The sequence below is a fragment of the Ambystoma mexicanum genome, chromosome 5q (assembly GCF_040938575.1).
Source record: "Ambystoma mexicanum isolate Mex_15411 chromosome 5q, UKY_AmexF1_1, whole genome shotgun sequence".
In the NCBI taxonomy this organism is placed as follows: Eukaryota; Metazoa; Chordata; class Amphibia; order Caudata; family Ambystomatidae; genus Ambystoma; species Ambystoma mexicanum.
In genome coordinates this window covers 107,691,643-107,709,455 of record NC_090933.1, presented here as the reverse complement: position 1 = coordinate 107,709,455, position 17,813 = coordinate 107,691,643, and the positions used below count along the sequence as shown (strand labels likewise).

At 41.8% G+C, this 17,813-nt stretch overlaps 1 protein-coding gene across 1 annotated transcript in view; it reads left to right on the top strand.

The window, feature by feature from the left end:
• GALNT12 (polypeptide N-acetylgalactosaminyltransferase 12) overlaps positions 1 to 11,953 on the top strand; it is a 548,792-nt gene extending 536,839 nt beyond the window's left edge. The window contains exon 10 of the mRNA XM_069620610.1: positions 10,695 to 11,953. Within this exon, the coding sequence (XP_069476711.1) occupies positions 10,695 to 10,832 (138 nt within the window). The 3' untranslated portion in view covers positions 10,833 to 11,953. The remainder of the gene's footprint in view (positions 1 to 10,694) is intronic.
• Positions 11,954 to 17,813: the final 5,860 nt, after the last annotated feature.

Here is a 17,813-nt window from a genome sequence, read left to right as displayed (position 1 = left end):
GCCACTCCCTCCGTTAAAGGCAAGGCAAAGGATACCAGCACTGAACCAAACAAAGGAGACATTTTTTTCAAAACCACTAGTCCACAGGGGTAATGCTCAATATATACCTTGAACTGTTTGCCACATTAGGTCACCAAAGCAAAATTTAGAGAAGGGAATCTCTCAAGCCTGAAACAGGGAAACAAACCAACAGCTTCTTTCCAGCAAGTAACAAACACAGACTGGAGTGCAATCCAAGATGGCAGCTTCCACAATGGAAGATTTCCCCAGGAACTCGGGACTACAAAACATCTCTCCCATGGAGCATGCCCAGAGTAGGCATTTGAATCCCCCTTCCAATCCGTGGAAAGATGGGCAGTCCATGCACTATATTAGGGCCAGCTCCCCATGACAAGAATAGAAGGGAGTTTTGTGGTACAGAGGTGGCGAGATTGTGTGTTAAGAGGAAGAAGATTGCTGGAGCAGAGAGAAGGGTTGCTGGGCTGGCTGTAAAACCTGAAGCGGAAGAACAGATTGCAAGACCGAGAGAGGAGGAGAACATTGCTATGCAGATTGTCAGACCCGAGAGAGGAGTGCTGAATGTTAACTCCTCTCGAAAGAGAGGCTGATTGTAAGACCTGGAAGGAGAGAAACTAATTGTATAACCTGGAAACTGAAGGAGACTGAAAGCAAGAGACCAGAAATGTAAGGTGGTGGAAGCAGAAACCAAAAGGCAGGTGAATAGATACCTGGCCAAAAAAAGGACAGAGAAAGCAAAGGTGGATGCCTTTGACCAGGGAAAGGCAGAGAAGGTGAAGACAAAGGCTCTGAGCAAGTGGAAGGTAGAGCAGAAAAGGGCAAAGGCCTTGATGGGAGAGAAAAAGGGTGGAAGCTTGGAACATAGAAAAGGGAGTGCCCCAGAGGCTGGAGAATATGAACAGGTAGAGACCGTGGTCTAGGAGACGGAGACGAGGAGGAGGTGAAGCAAGTAAAAGGTCATCTGGGGCCTAACTCGGGAAAGAACGTACAGTTTCCTTGAAAAGTGTTGATGAACATTACAACCCCAACCATCCTCACACTTTGAATAAAAGGCATAACATGATGTAATACACTTGTTACATCGTTTGTTAAAACCTATGGCGCCGCCTGATTTTTCTCACTCAGATTTGTGTTGCATTTTGAAGTGATACATGTGACAATGAATGTGTGTTGAACTGGGTGTCTTTGCCATTACTATGTGTGATGATTCACAGGATCTCATCACTTTTCTCCAGAGGGGAGCCCTTCCCTGTGAGGCTAGGGAGGTGAACTCACTACACAATATTCCTCCTAGCGGTGGTGGTCAGCGGGATCTCACAGGGAGAGACTCCCCTCTTGAGGACAAGAAATCCCATTCTGTGAAGGAACTCGCTGCCCCACTTTCCCGTGAAGCCCTCAGACCATCACTGCCTCAGAAGACACAACTTCAGCAAACTACTGTGTGCTACTTTAATACCACTTCCAACATTAGAGGCCAATACAATTCAACTACGGAGATGATGATGATGATGATGGAGGAGTAATGCTGATCACTCCTCTATGCAGACTAGGGAATACTGTGAAGAGTAAGAAAGAGAAGGACCGCGATCCTCCGGTGGGGAGGACCGAGCTAAGAATGCATACAAACCAAAGAAGTACTTGCTTTAGAGAGTTGTGTTCACCGAGCAGATGCAACCCAGGAAGTTCGAACTTGGAAGAGAGAAGCCTGAGCATTCTGGTAGGTCCTTAATCAAGACAGCATGAAGAACGAAGCTGTGCAGGAGCCAGCAGGGAGATGACGTGTGTGTGTGTGTGTGTGTGTGTGTGGGGGGACTAGGGAGGGGAGGGCCGGGTGGGTGGAGGGGGGTTTGGGCGGGCATTGCCAGGTGGTGGCGTGACCTTGAGACGGATTGCGTGGTCCGACGACAACGCCAAGACCATCCAGCAGAATACTCTGTGGAGTCCGAAGCAGAGAAGAAAAGGAAGGTGCAGGAAGTCCTTATCGAGGTGGCGTGATCCTGACCCCACAATAAGAACCGGTGATGCCAACCTAGAGGTGACAGGAATAGGGGGAGAACCGCGAGGGGCCACGGGCAGGCGCTGTACAAGCAAGAGTATCACGAATACCAAGAAGTTAATTCTACTTGTCCCAGTAACTGTAACAATAGTAACAAATATAAAGAATCCTGAGAGACTGATCATACTCGTCTCAGTAATAGTAAAAGCAGTGAAGAGTATAACGAATACAGAGAAACTCATCATACTCGTCCCAGTAACTGTGCAAGCCACAGAACACATAACCAATATCAAGGGGCTCCTGCCTGTCCAAAACAGTGTGAAAACAGCAGAGTATATATCAAAGACGGAGGGATTCCTCACACTCGTCCCAGTGAATATAAAAGTAGAAAGGACACTAAAGAAAAGACTGGTAACAATTGTCTCAATGGTTGGGAAGATAACAAAGTGATACAAGGGATCGGGGACACTGGTCTCTGTGGAATATGAGACTGTGAAACAGGTAAGAATGATATTGAGGCAAAAGAAACCCAAAGAAATGTAGAGCTCAAGACCCTCGAATTGAGGAACAAGGGGATACATGAGAGAAGGTGGAAGAGTCCCATTGAGAAATTAAAGGAACCGATTAACTATGTTACAAGGAACTATCTCAAGATAAACTATTAAGGTTGAGAAGGTCTGTAACAGGTGAAGGGGCCCTTATCATGGAACCCCTTTTTGTTTTGTTAGTTGATAATTAGTGGTAGGGTCAGAGTAGAATGTACTATTCTGTTTGGACAACCTCACTGACGACGAGCACCCTAGTTAGATTCTGTTTAGGTAGGGAAAACCCCTGTTTGGTAGGGCTAGATAGACCTTTTTATTTATGATTTGAATATAATTTCGGGTAGAATGCCACCTCTTTGTCCTCCTCCTTTTTCTGGCCTACCACAAATGGAACGGGACAGAGAGATTGCATTTGATTGAATTTCATGCAAGGAAGATTTTTTTTCGAGATGAGCTGCTGCATCGGGCTTCTTTATTGCCCTGCAAAGAAAAGCATGTGTAAGCAAAGCTGATCTATTTACCATTGTTTTAAGTTTTTGAAAGTGGAAAATCACCTTGGAATTAGCTTAACATTATTGTTCATGCAGAAGCTAAACCTGTACTGTAATGCAACCAAGATGAGCTTGAAAAAACGACCCTTTAAAAATAAATAAGTGGTATAATTATGACCGAGCACAGTATATGTGAAGGCTGTGTAACTGAATTTTTGGTAGATGCACATTTGCCTTTTGAGCAAAATAATTGTTAGTGATCGTTTCCTGATGTTTAATATCCAAACTTTTACTTACCAGCGGAGCTTAAGTTTGAAGTAGCGTGACACCTTACAATGTTGATATCCCTTTGGAATTTAAGATGTGGAACCTACCTTACAACAGTGGCCTTTAATTTTGTGTCTTGATTATGTGGTGTGTGTTGTATCTTGTTTGGTTAGAATCTGTACTTTGGAATGCTGGAGGGATTGCTGGGGGAGACTGGGGAATGTGAAGGGAGGTTTGTTGACCGAGAGAGCTGGAGGCAGCAGCTGTGTGTCAATTGTGCTGCCTGGCTGGTAAAGCTTTTGGCTTAATAAAGCAGTTACCACAACATAAAAAAAATGAAACAAAAAAAAATAAAGCAGTTACCACATTTGCCTCAGTGGTTACTTCACATTGGCGATGAGGAAAACAGCCCTGCAGCCATACATTGGGAGGACTGTATGCCGAGTGAAGACTGCTGCACCTCTGGACCGGGCTAGGAGGTGAGGAGCAGCAGGCAAGGTAGACACAGTGCGAGTATGTGCCCATATGGGATGGAGTAGGGAACCTGAGAGCACTGGCCAGGTGCCACAAGCTAAGGGCGCAAGCGTATACAGCCGTTGATGGCCACACACTGGGAGCTAGAGAAAAGCATCTAACAGCGTCGGGAAGACAGGCGCACTGAATCGAAGGGAGAATTTGTTGATGTTGCTAAGCAACAGGACAAACGCTCACACAAATGCATGCTGCTTAGAAATAACGACATACAGGAATAAAGCACAAAGCTTTAATACAGTGATCTACTGAAGGAAAGATATGGAAGAGTGACAACAGTGGGGGGCACGAGAATAAATAAGAGAAGATGCAGGACATTACAATACACCCCCTAGCATGTTTTCTCCTCAACCCAGGAGAACCAGCAATTCCTTGGGGAGATTGGAAGGAATATTGGGGCAATTATCTGGGAGCAATGGAACATGAAGGAATAACGGCAGAAAATACAATAAAATTGTTATTGATATGATATATGATATGATAGGTTATTTATAACACGCTTAATAACCATAGGCGTCTAAGCGCGAACCCGAGGATGATTGGACCCTTAATTTTTTTCCTTCAAGAAGGCTCTTTAGACCTTATCTTTTACTTGAAGTGTCTAGCTTGTCCTGGTTAGTTTTACCCTGCCAATCTTATTGTGCTTTAATCGTTTATTCTTAGTGATTTTATTACTGTTGCTAGTTGTTTTATGCCTTTTTTGTTTTTTGTTTATTGTTTTTATCTGTTTTTATGGTCCTGTTTTGTTTTACTGTTATTTGTGCGCTAGTTTGCCTTTGGCCTAAGGCGCGTTACACATTTCCTATACATAGACATGAACATAAAGAATGCAGGAGGATTTGAGGGTACCAAGGATCACAATGATGGGCTATTTGCAACCGTTAACAATACATCTACAGGACTCTAGTCAGTAAGGCCGATTGCCCAATATAGAGAGCAATTGGAAAAACGTAATACCCTATATTACTCAGGACAATACTCAATTAGCACCTCATTTTTCAAAGTACAAATACATATTATATATTTTCACATTATTAAAAACAAAGTGCATACGACTAGATAGACCGCATTGGTCTAACAGTACATACAACATGAAGAGTACCATGGTATAAAGTACAACAGTGCTATGAAGATATACATACAAACAACAGTTCATGTGTTGACATAAAACTCCACAAAAGAGCAACCATGAATCATATGACCACTAAATCTATATTGTAGAAGTCAAGGAGGAAATCATCTCCACCAAAGTACACAGATGGAAGACCCTGTAACATGCCCTACATGTTTCAATCCCTAACGTCAATGTATAGGATTTTCTTCAGGGGCCAGAGAAAAAATGTTTGTGGTGAAGGATACCTGCAACAAACCCAAAAGATTTTATTTTAAAATGAGGAATTCGTGCCAACACATTATTTGATAATGTTTCTTCTAGTAACTAGAGACAACCTCTTTATCGCCTGGAAACACTTGTGTACAGGCACGTTATAAATGCCATATCATATAAATGTCTTACCTAATATGTCCACTTGGGATCTGCATTCAGCAGATAAAGATTTGTAGCTGGGCGCTGGGCCACTTGAATCCACCATAATCCCTTATTAGGTGGAAAGCACCTGACTAAAAACACACGAACAGAAAGACAGAGGGGAAGGAGAACCAAAATAAAGGGTTAGAAAATGCTAAACTAAACCAATATCACGTGGCACTCAAGATATGAAGTGAGAATCAAAACGTCCCTCAGGAAAAACATAGCAACCACAAGTTGTGGAGAAGTTCATGGCAATTGGAAGTACCCAGAGTGAACAGTTCACAAGGGAAACCAAAGCAAAAACCAAAAGAAGGTGCCAAGTTTAAACACGCCACAAATGGTGAGTGCAGATGGCACTCACGTTTATTACTGGTCATGCGTTTCCCATATAAAGCCTTACTTTATGTCAAATAGGAGACCCCACGGTTATAGTAGTCAACGCTCGCTGTGTGCATGAGATGCAAAACGACATCTCAAGACCATGGTGAGTCATATAAACACACCGGAGGAATGCAAAACCTGCTCTGTTCAATCATCCTACTCAGCTCAGTAGCCTGGCTGTCATATTGGGTATATTGTGTAAATCAAACTCTGTATGTGGAAAACAGGCGCCATATTTAAATAGGCAAAGAATCCAGAACTACTGGGCATTCTGCATGCTTGAGAAAGGTATCCATGTAATAAGGGACAACACAAACACAGAATTGTTATGTGGACACCATGGCAAATTATACATTGAACAAGTAACATAATATCACGACATTATGAAGAAAGCCTAAATAGTCAATGCACTACAAATCCCCCATTGGAGAGTGAGGGCCATATATAAGATGACCACAAATCAGCACTAGAAACACATACATCATTGATTAATAATCTACTGCATGACTAGAACCGATATTTTCATTACAAGATGTCGTAGGCTGCAGTATGTTCTTTCAGCGCCATTATAATACACCGGCACCATCAGGCAACCAAAACCAGAACGAATAGCACCACTAGAATTTACATCAACACCATAATCTTCATTAAGACCAATGTTGTGTGAGCGTGTCTTAACGATGAGTATGTTCCAGGCACAGTAGCTTCTTCTCGGCATCGCTTCCTTTGAGATTGGATACCAACACAGTCCATTGGAAGTCTGGTTCTTTATGAAGTGCAGTTGCGAAATGATTCACCAGAGGGCCCGTTACATTTTTGTTCTTAATACAACTCTTGCGCTCACACATTCACCTTCATCATCGACATACCAATATACAACAAATTGCACAGGAACCTATTAGCATAAATTATTCTACTGGTGTTGCAGTTTGTGAAATATTGTTGCTTCCAAGGGTCTGAAGCCCTAGATTGATGTCAGTGCTGCATATAGTCTGTGCACACATTGAACAGTTATCACACAGTGCATGCCCAACCTTGATTGTCAAGCCCCATAAATCGATGAGTGCGGGACGATTGCGTCTCGGGCCCTAGGTCGGTATGGACCAATTGTATCCTTCAAATCTTTGTTGCGTTTAAAAGCAAACAATGGGCGGACCAAATCAGAAGGGCCTTTTTTCGATAATGCCCCAATGTTTCAGAATTATGCCTTTTGTTTTCCAAGACAAATTGGTGTATGTATTTACACAGACCAACTTGTCAGCATCCCCTCCAGCATTGAGTTTGTTCCAAAACGGACTCACAGTTGTTGTTCAGTGCTCTTTAAATGCTCTTATGCACCTGCTCTTTAAATGCTTTTATGCACCAACATTTTAGGGTAGTCCCTTTTTGTATCCGTTTTTTGGCCAAAACCTTCGAGTGTTCCTCATAAACCGATTTCTCAGTGCTATTCCTATGACGATGTAAACATTGCCAATAGGGCAAATTGCCCCGCGGCAGCGTCGGTGGAAATTATGGTAACTCAACAAAGAGTTCCTAGCTGTAGATTTAGCATAGGGTGCCTTTTTTCAAGCGTGGACAAAGTTTAGAGGTAGGTTGGCGGTAGTGAAGGTTTACATTGCAAAGAAAGGTGTGACTGTCTTAGGGTGGCGAGATTAGGCCGCTTTGGAGATGAAGCTGGTTCCCACTTTAAATTACCTGTTTTGAGCATAGAAACGAAATAAAATAATTTTGAAGAGATTTATCCATAAAAGTTCACAACATTGATAGGCTGTCTGAAGGAGTATGCCCATTGAATAGTCCTGAAAGAAGGAGCACAACCAGTTGACGCACAAGGGCCGCAACATAGCGCTGCCTTTGAGGAAGGAAGTTTAGGAAGAAGTTAGTAGGCTGAATCACAAATGTGTAATGGAACCAATAGAAACATCCGAGTGGGTGAGTCCAATAGTGGTGACCCTTAAGAAGTCTGGTAGGATACACATGGGTGTGTATTTTTCATGGGGTTAAATAACAATATCCTAACTGACAAGTACCTGCTATGTCGGATAGCAGAGATGTTGACCTGTAGAAGGGGGATGAGTGTGTTTACGACACTCGATCTTTCAGTGGCTTATCAGATCAAGTTAATGGAGGATTGTAAGAAACTTACATCATTCATCACACCCTTGGAAGGTTCACGTTTTAGAGAATGCTTTTTAGATTGGCGTCTGCTGCAGCGCTGGTGTAGAGGACAATGACACATTTACTGAAAGGGATCGAAGGAACTGTTGCATATTAGGATGCCATTCTAATATGTGGCAAGCGAACGGAAGATTATGATAAGACTACATGAAGTGTTAAGGAAACTTAAAGGGAGTGGATTGACTATAGAACCTTCGAAATGCAGGTGTGGGGTGAAAGAAGTGGAATATCTAGGGCACTTTATAAACAGTCAAGGCTACATGCCAATGGTGGAGGCAATGGCAGCGATTTAAAGATGTGCTGTGTTCATGCAATAAGGATGAGTTGATGTAATTCCTCTGATTAGCAGATAATTATAAAAAAGTTTTAGAATTTTGCAGAAATAACGATGCACTTGAGGGAATAGTTGAGAAAGGATGCGAGACATGGCCATGGAATTTATTAAAGGAGAGAATTTGTTCAACGATTGAGTTGGGTGAATTTGTGGTTGGGGAACCAACGTGATAATTGTAGATGCTAGCATGAAAGGATTGGGAGTAGAGATTTTGCAAAGGATTAGAGAAATAGAAAAGCGAAAAATCTTGCTTCGGGTTCTGTGACAGAAACTGAATTCAGGTACTTGGTTATCGAGCAGCAATTGTTAGCGTGTATGTGGGGTCTAAATTATTTCTGCCATTATAAATGTGGGAAATCCTTTTATTGTGATGACGGATCACAAACCGTTGGTGGAAGTACAGTTTGTACTGGGAAGCGTTAACCCACGATTGGCTCGTTTTGAGTCTGAAGGCTCAAGAATTTGATTATGTGATAGAAAATGTGCTGGGGCGAAGAACAAGGTAGCACATTTTTTGTCACATATGCCTATGATGTGTGGGAATTGTGTGGCAGAAGAGGCAGATGAAGTGGTAGCTAGTGTGCCTATGGGAAGAGGTGAGGCGGTGACACAGGAAGAATGGATGGATGGATGGAGAGAGGGAAAGGGATGCATTACTTAGAGAAGTTGGGAATTGGGTAAAATGATGGCTGGAAAAGAAACATACTGAGGAGAGTCTTGGCTGTTTTGAAAAGTGAAGGATGAGTTATCAAATGGAAGGCAGAGGTTTTTTGAGGAGGCATATGTTGGTGCCACGGATGTCGTTGAGGAAGTAGCTGGCGGATTTGGTTCATGGGGGACATGCTGGTAATACTGGTACCAAGAGGAAGATTGGAGACAAGTATTGGTGGCCAGGGGTGGACATATTTGCAGAGATACTAGTCAGAAGTTGTTGGCCATGCGACAATTCCGCTAAGGCCTTGAACATTTTCAAATAGGTGGATATTCATGTGGATTCACTCGAAGGAATATGGGAACGGTTAGGCATTGACATTTAAGGTCCTTACCATGCGTTTGGGATGAGGATAAAGTTTATTTTAATTATGGTGAACTATTTCTCGAGTTGGCCTGAAGTGAAAATAGTGATGCATACACAGGTGGATGATGTGATTGCATTTTTAGAGCAGATATTCAGAAAGAAAGTATACCTCAAAGTAATGCTAAGTGATAATGGGCCACAATTTAGCAGTAAAGAATTGGCAGGATATACCAAGTAGAAAGGTTTGAAGTGGAGATTCACATTGAATTATAGGCAGGAATTTAATGGGAAGGTAGAGAGGTCTAACCTGGTGGTGGTGGACTCAATACAAAATGGCTGGAAAGAACGGTATGGATGTTGAGAAGGCATTGGAGGAAACGATTTGGAGTGTCAGGTCATCCCCCAAATAGGCTGACAGGCCTTTCTGCATTTGAGTTAATGCCAGGCCGGAGATTAAATTCTGTGAGTCCATATTGGGTGCACTCCATGAGTAAAGGAGATGCATACACCCTGGAGGGAGGGAGATTGAGAATAAGGAAAAGACAGCAGCATGTTGCGAAAGGAGGAAGGACGAAGTTGAACGAGTGAGCGATCATCAAAGTTGGAGGTGTGAGAGTGAAGGATAGGATGGTAGACAAAGGAATGTCAACATTTTCTGAACTTGAGTCATGGAACTATTTGCTAAAGCAGCGAGAGTGGATGATGGAACAATATGGAATGTACACTGAGTATTTCGGTGTAGAGGAGGAATGTGCAAGGAAACTAGTTGGGAGAAATGGCGTGAGAAGGCATTTCAGTTGGGGAGAGTAAGTATGGAGAGAGAGAATATTTAGGGAGAGATAACTGGGAAGATGGTCACGTGAGAGAGGAGAGCAGAGAGAATGGAGGAGTGCCTGTTGCATTAGAAACGAGGGGAAGTATGCGTCCGATGAGATTTATTAAACTACTAGGTAGGTATATGAATTGTCCTGGTAATCAGGATATTTAGATGATGTTGTTCAAATTAAGTTTCTATTGGTTGCATGTGCCATGATTTTACGTATTGTTTGTTGTCGTCAAAATCTGGTTAGAATTTGGAATGCTGGCGTGGTTGTTGAGGGAGACGAAGGAATGTGAGGGAGGTCGGTTGAGAGGGAGTTGGAGGCAGCAGATCTGTGTCAATTCTGCTGCTGGGCTGTAAAACCTCTTGGCTTAGTAAAATAGTTGCCACTTACCTTTGTCTCAGTGGTTACTTCACACATCATAGCCCTTGTTTCACAATTTGCCTGTACACTGAGGAGGCTCTGTAGACCCATATGGTGGCGATGTGTGCAGTATAAATGACTAATAACATAACATGCGCATCTATATATAAGAGGTAGGAGTTGTACAAATCCTCTAATATTGTGTGGTCTTCTTTTTCAGGACGGTACTCTTTTCCATGTACAAACTCAGAAATGTATTCAAGCTGAGACGAAAAGTCACGACGGTAACCCAGCCCCTCTGCTACGACCATGCTCCAACTCAGACTACCAAAAATGGTTCTTCAGTGAGAGGAACTGATCCAGAGGTTATTCTCCCACATGACAAATTCTATATTTTTACATCCCAATCTAATCCCGACCACACCAGATGTATTTTTGTATCTGAAGAATCTGTTCACAGTGAATTGCTTTGTTTTTCTGTCACAGGAAAAGGACATACACCTACAGTTGTTAAATGACTTCAAAAAGCAATTCTAACCTGCCTCAAAGTTCTCTTCCACACGCGTTGGATAAAATAGTTGCTGCACGAGATATACAATATGACACGGGTGCCTTTGGACAATGTGACGGAACAAAATGGGTTCCCCATGCCAGCCATGTTCGGTTAAAATTCAAATTCGAAGAGTTGTACTAAATAACTAATTTAAGGTCCTGTTTTTAAATGTGTGAGGATGAAAGATCTTTCTAGCGGATTTTCTTTTATTCATTGTTAATTTGTACATCAATTTTCTACGACACAGCAATGTTTTTTTATTGAAAATTGTTTTCGGAACAAGTTATGTTTCTCACTTTAAACATGACGGTTGGAAGGGACTCAGATGTACCCCAATGCGAGCATCTGTTTTATTTACTGTTTATCTTTTGTATCTGAACATCAGCGGTTTAGCAGATGCCTTCCCTCTTTTTATAGTAAATTATAGGAGCCTAATACTTGGGGAATGAAAGGAAGATGGTGGGATGGAGTTGACATTTTCTAAGCTTTCCGAGAGAATTAGTTTTTCACCTAAATGTGTTTTTCACATTGCTTATTTACAAAGTTCATAATGTTATGTATATTTGATTGTTTTGCGCTGTTTTTAATATTCAGAATTGTCGTACCTTTGATTAGGTGAGACACGGTTTACGCATTTATAACATTTCTAGGCAAACGATTGTTTAATGTGTATATATGGGGGGTTGGTATCTCGCATTGTAATCCATATCTTTTTAATGGACTTTCTGGTAGCATACACTCGAATAGAACTATATTTGATGCACACTTCATTAGTGCCTATTTATTTAATATTTGGGAATTGTGTTTTTTTTTGTTACATTTGGTTGCACAATGAGAACTTGAATAATTATTTTAATATGCACTTTTACAGTTTTCTATTTTTGGGGGGCGTCAATTGCAAATGTAATAAAATTTTGAAAATGTCATTTTCTTGTATTTTTGCTTTTGATATAGTCTATTGAAACGTGTGTAGTGCACATATGCCACTGTTCCGGACTTGCAGGGCTTTGGGCATGTGCAGGGGATTGCCCAGCTGCGTGAAAGGAAGAGCCTTTGCTTGGACTGTGTACCCAGTGTTGTACCATTTGGTACTGAGTGTGAGGGTCTAGATTGTGCTCCGCTGGGGGTGCTGTACTTTTGAAGCTTAGTCTTATGCATACTTAAAGGAGCAAGCAGTGTCTATTCTGAGAGCATGCGGTTCACATTTCTCGGGGGGATTTATGAGGGTTACTGTGAAATCTATGCAGTAGTAGTGAGTTGTTGAGCATGATGCCCAGTTACATGTTTCGATCGTGTACCTTAACGTGCGGCTGCTAGCAATGCATGCATGCATGAGTGAGTGGAAGGAGGAGCTAAAATTCGATATTGGACAGGCAGTGTTTTTACTGTATTTATATTTTGTTTTTCCCCAGCCTTTCTGGTTGTTGGTTGGGTTCACTAACATTTCAGCTGACTGTATGTTAGACTGTGCTTGGGTAGGTGCCAGCAAGAATGGCAGTTGCTAGCTAATTCGACCAAGAAAGAGGTCAGCATAGCCAGGTTCTTTTGTACGAGTTGATCCTGAAATCTGTGGTGTCAAATCTGAGAAGAATTTCAGAGTTTTGCAGTGTAAACGTATCAACTAGAAGCTTCACCCAAACCCTGCCAGTCATCGCTAGCCGAAAATGGCCATTTTGCGGCATGCACTCCGTGTGGCAAAACTGAAGCATCCTGAGGCCAAATCATTAATGCACCTTACCCACCTCGCCATCTACCGCAACATTCTGTGAGCGTAAGTGGGTTGGGATTTGTGCCACATCTGTTTTTACAGACTATTGAGGTCAAATTTGAGGTTTATTTTTCTGCACTAAAGTCATGAACTAGTGCCATGAATTCATAACTGTCTGCTTACCACTTAGACCAATTAATGCCCAAGGGGCGTAACTTTCAGGATTGCGGTTCTTGCTGAATTTCTGTCCCCCTGTCCGATTCTTTATGTGCAAGTCTCGCCTGGCTTAGCCACCAAGTAAGAATCTCATGTTTTTTGGTTGACGATGACCATCACTATTATTCAAATGACATTGACTGTACGTGGAAGATAGTGCCCTTTGTTTCATGAAATGCACAAATGTATCCATTGTTCGCAAAGAGGGACCTGGACTTGGTGCAATGTGGAGGTATGCGCCTCCGACCAAACTGAAGTGAGGCTCCAGTCTGAATTAACCCTCGAGTTATGTGCAGACCCACATGGGTGCCCCAAGACTACACACTTCAAATAAAATAAAGATTTAAAGACCTTACCCCTGAATGATACCCCTGATTTTGTTTCACACATACACCCTATTTATTGTTTAGCACAAATGCCATTTGAAAGTTAATTGAAAAGGCAAGCATGGCCACCCCTCTATGAAAGATGTGCTACAAAGTCCTGTGTCTAAGGCTTGGCAAAATCCCTCATAATGATAATTAGACTTTGGGGGGGGGGGGGTTAATGACAGTTACATAAAATCCAGGTGTATTCACACAGAAAAGAAGGGCACAGAAAGGCATACAGTGTCTGTGGTATTTCTTGGTATCATCATCTGCGAATGTCTGATCATTTTCATGCTTCTAGTCAGTCACTGCAAGTGTTGCACCTTCAGTGTGCAAAACTGTGAACACTGTCCGCAGGAGATGGAATGTCATACAATCACATATTTCTATTTACCCTTACCCATGCTCCAGAAGTGTGTATATGATATCATGGCTGGATTGTCCAAGTCGGAGTACAGGTTCAAACTAATTGTATGGGGAGTGAACAAAATATAGTACTTGATTAACCATAGTGGGGCCTTTAGGACTACTTATATCATGGTTCAGGGTACTTGGTGGGCTAATTACACCACATGAATTACCATAGATTCTGATGAGGTATTTGTATTTTTTTAATTTGTATTTATTTGAAGAACAGCATGTCGATTACTATCAGAAATGTCTTACAATAGCACATTTACACATGTGAACATCACTGTTTTTCATGAGGAAGGAAAATAATGCGTTAAAGCTTTCACTAAGCCCACAGATCAGAATGCCCTCCTTCATTTTACTAGTCATCATACAAACCATATCAAGGCCAATTTACCTTTTGGTCAATTCCTGAGGTTGAAAAGAAATAGCAGCAGAAAACACTATGAAGATAGTGCAAACAGCCTTGCTAAAAAACTGATATGTAGAGGTTATCCTAGACGTTTGGTCAGCACCTCGGCCAAGAGGGCTTATAACAACAATCGTGAGGCCCTTTTGGAAGACAGGCCCCAAAAAGAACAAAAGGATACAGGACTGGTGTGCGTGAACACTTTCTCTGATCTGTCCTACAGTATTAAATCTGTGATCATGAGGAATGGGAAACGATTTTCAAAAAGAAAGAAGTAATGCCATTGAAAGCTTTCAAGAGGAGCCAAAACATCAGGAACATTATCATGAGAAACGACATTTCTGACAAACCATCTACGACTACAAAACAATCCACACTATGGGGAATGACGCCTGTGATAGGGCGTTTTGCTTGTGGACAGTGTTGTGTCAATTCACTACGAAGACTACAAAAGTAGACATTGGTCTAAGAGAAAAATGGGTCATTAAAGAACACACAAACTGCAATAGTAATAATTTGGTGTATATGATAGTCTGCCCATGTGGTTTGAGATATTTGGGTGAAACCAACAGGAAATGTACGACCAGATTAATAGAACATTGCAGCTATGTCAAAAACATTTTACAGGCCCCCCTCGTTAAACACTATATGGAAAAGGGACATACCGATGATGATATTGAGTGGGTTATTCTGAAGAAAATCAACGGCCCAAGTAAGGAAGTGATCAATCAGAGACTCCTTACTTTTGAACAGAGGCTGATTTTTAAAACTAAAAGCCATATCATGGGTCTCAATGAGGGTGTTGAATGGCATAATGTGTCCCATTGCCAGTGAATGCCATATTGGGTCCTCAGAAAATATGTGATTTAATGTGTCCTTAGCATTAGATTAAACACCATGCTGACACCATCGAATGACCAGACAGAAGGGTCCTTTTTCGAGCTCTACTACAATAAAAGTAGTTTATACTTGTCAGGTATTGGAATCAAAAGATCTGTCGATTTTGGGCATGAGTAGAAGTATAGAAATCTTGACGATACAAATAAGAGAAAGACTATACTATGAAAATTGTCATCCACTATGTACATGTTTTTTTTTTTCGAAAATGCAATTATGAGTCACAACAGCACTGCTGTTTTTGGATGTTGTGTTTTTGCATTGAAACTTGATCATTCAACGTGTAAAAAGCTGTATTTATGCAAGATTTGTCAATAGATGTATGGAAGAACCTTATAAATGTTGACATTTCATGTAGCAACAGTGATTGGGCCCTCTGGTCGCCTAGGTGTAAACTTGAATTATTCTAATTATACGCCCTGCCCTATCCAAGATGATGCTCCTCCTGAGACATGATTTTGTCACCATGAGTCCTTTGTTTATCTCGCTGCTTTTAGAGAGTACTAAGCTTTGAGGTCCAAGCAATGGGGTTCGATCTAATAACTAAGAGGTACAGCGGCAGGAGGAAAATGGTGAGCTATTCCTCCGGAGCCCATCATTTGTGTTTTGTAGCCTTTATGGCACTATCTATCTCGCTGTACAAACTGAATTGTACGATCGGACCAAAAAAAAGGTCAGACCGTACAAAAGGTCAGAAAAATGCTACCATCAAAGGTTCAAACACCAAAAGTTCGAACCTTTGGTGGTAGCATTGTAGGTAAGTATAAAAAAAAAGACTGCGGGGGCTGCGGGCGTGTGCCCTGCAACACCCCGCTCACTATATTGTGTGGTATAGTGAGCGGGGCGTTGCGGGGGACAACCCTGCAGCTTCCTAGAAAAAAAAAAGAAAAGGACCCTGCAGAGCCGGTTTCCTCTTACGGAAGTGAAAGGAAACTGGCGCTGCAGGGACTCAGCGTGTAAAAAAGGTAAGTAGGGTTTGTTTATGTTGGGGGTGTGGGTGGGAGTGTGTTGAGAGTGTGGGTGGGGGAGTGTTGTGGGTATGTTGGGGGTGTGGGTATGTAGTGGTTTTGAATGCGTGTTTGCATGGGAAATGTACAAACCTTTTGTGGTTTGCACATTTCTCATGTAAACATTTACGTTGCAGACTTTTCCGCAACGGAACAATAAGTATCCTTTTGGTTGTGGGCAATTGTGCTCTGCAGTCATTTAAGCACTTTTTGGTGTGTGAAAAGTTAAACTAAGGCGCAGTGGGGATGGCGACACAGACGGTGCTAATGTTGGAATCTGCTACGCAATATTCGTGATGCATGGTGGCTTGTGGAGTCGCACGCTAGCAACTGTGGGCATTAGATCCCATTTTCTTTTTTAAAAATAAGAGTGATTGATGTGCACTTTGTAGATGAGTGAGTCCATTCTTGCTAGTGGTGTGGCTTCATAGCTTGGTGAACTAATACTGGGGCAATATTCCAGGAAAGGGTGAGAGTGTAGGGGTAGGAATATTCCCTTGTATATGATTTCGAAGCAGCTGCTCGATTTGAACATAGAATCGGGGTACCAGCCCATTTTGTTGTACTCTAATACAGATGGCCTATGGAAACAAGACCCAAGGGCACCTGAGACGTAACTACACGATTCCCTATTTTTGGGCGCCCAACTGTTTTTGGATCTTTGACAAACAGGTGGGCTTTGTAGAGTGTCTGACTGTGGGGAATGTATAATTAAGGTTAAGTTTATGGGTAATGTATCTCATTTGGATTTAACTACTTATCTGTAGTGTTCTGGTGGAAGTCATCTCACAAGACCGCTGTTGGGAATAATTTCCTGCCCCACTTTGAGGAGCAAGAGTGCACATTTGCACTGAAAGAGAAAATACCAAGCACTAGAAGCAGCTATGGTGGCCAAACTTTGGTGTTTGATGGTGCATTAATGAGCACTCTTTGGGTTGCTTTTCTAGTCTGATGTAATCTGTGAATTAAGTTGTTGTTGGTGGTGTTCCACAAACACTGTTGGTGTCCCTTTTTACCCTCTAGTGTTTTGGGTGTTTGTTACGCTGTAGAGTCCAGGTTGCGCATATGTCAGTCGACGTAGACTTTGTGGCTTTTTCCGCCCCTGAAGAAGGTTCCATTAATGAATTGTAGGGACTGAAAATGTTAGGCATTTTACAGCACAACACAATGGGTAAAATATTAATTCACTCTAAGGCCTAGGTGTTGGGAGTTCAATCAAGTTCTGAATCAATGTTTTTTATGTAATTGTATTGTGTACAGTTTTTATGTATTGTGGATGCTTTTTTGTTTGTTACACATTGTGCAACTTTACCTGTTTTTTTTTTTTTACTATTGAGGATTTTAATGCAATAAAATTATTTGTATTTTTGTACAACTGTATTTTTGTCAATACTTTGAATTGTATCTATGTGAGATATTTGGAACAGTGATCACAATTACTAAATAATTTAGAATTATGTTTTGATTTCTTTTCTCTCTTAATATATACAGTTTTATGTAAGGTACACCATCCCTACACCTTAAAGTACCAGGACACAAAAGGACAAAACTTGCATGTCAGACCTCCACAATATAGTACTGTGAAGAAGAAGATGGGTGGAAACATGAAGATCACTTCAGAGAACCGGAGTGAACAGTCTAGTCTAGTCTTTCTCGGGATCTGATTGGGCAGATCCGATACAAAATAGAAGAGAGAAGCCGAACCAAAGAACGCTCCTCCCCAGAGGAACCGCGAGAGACACCTTCCTGGTGGACAGAGCGAAGCAGAAC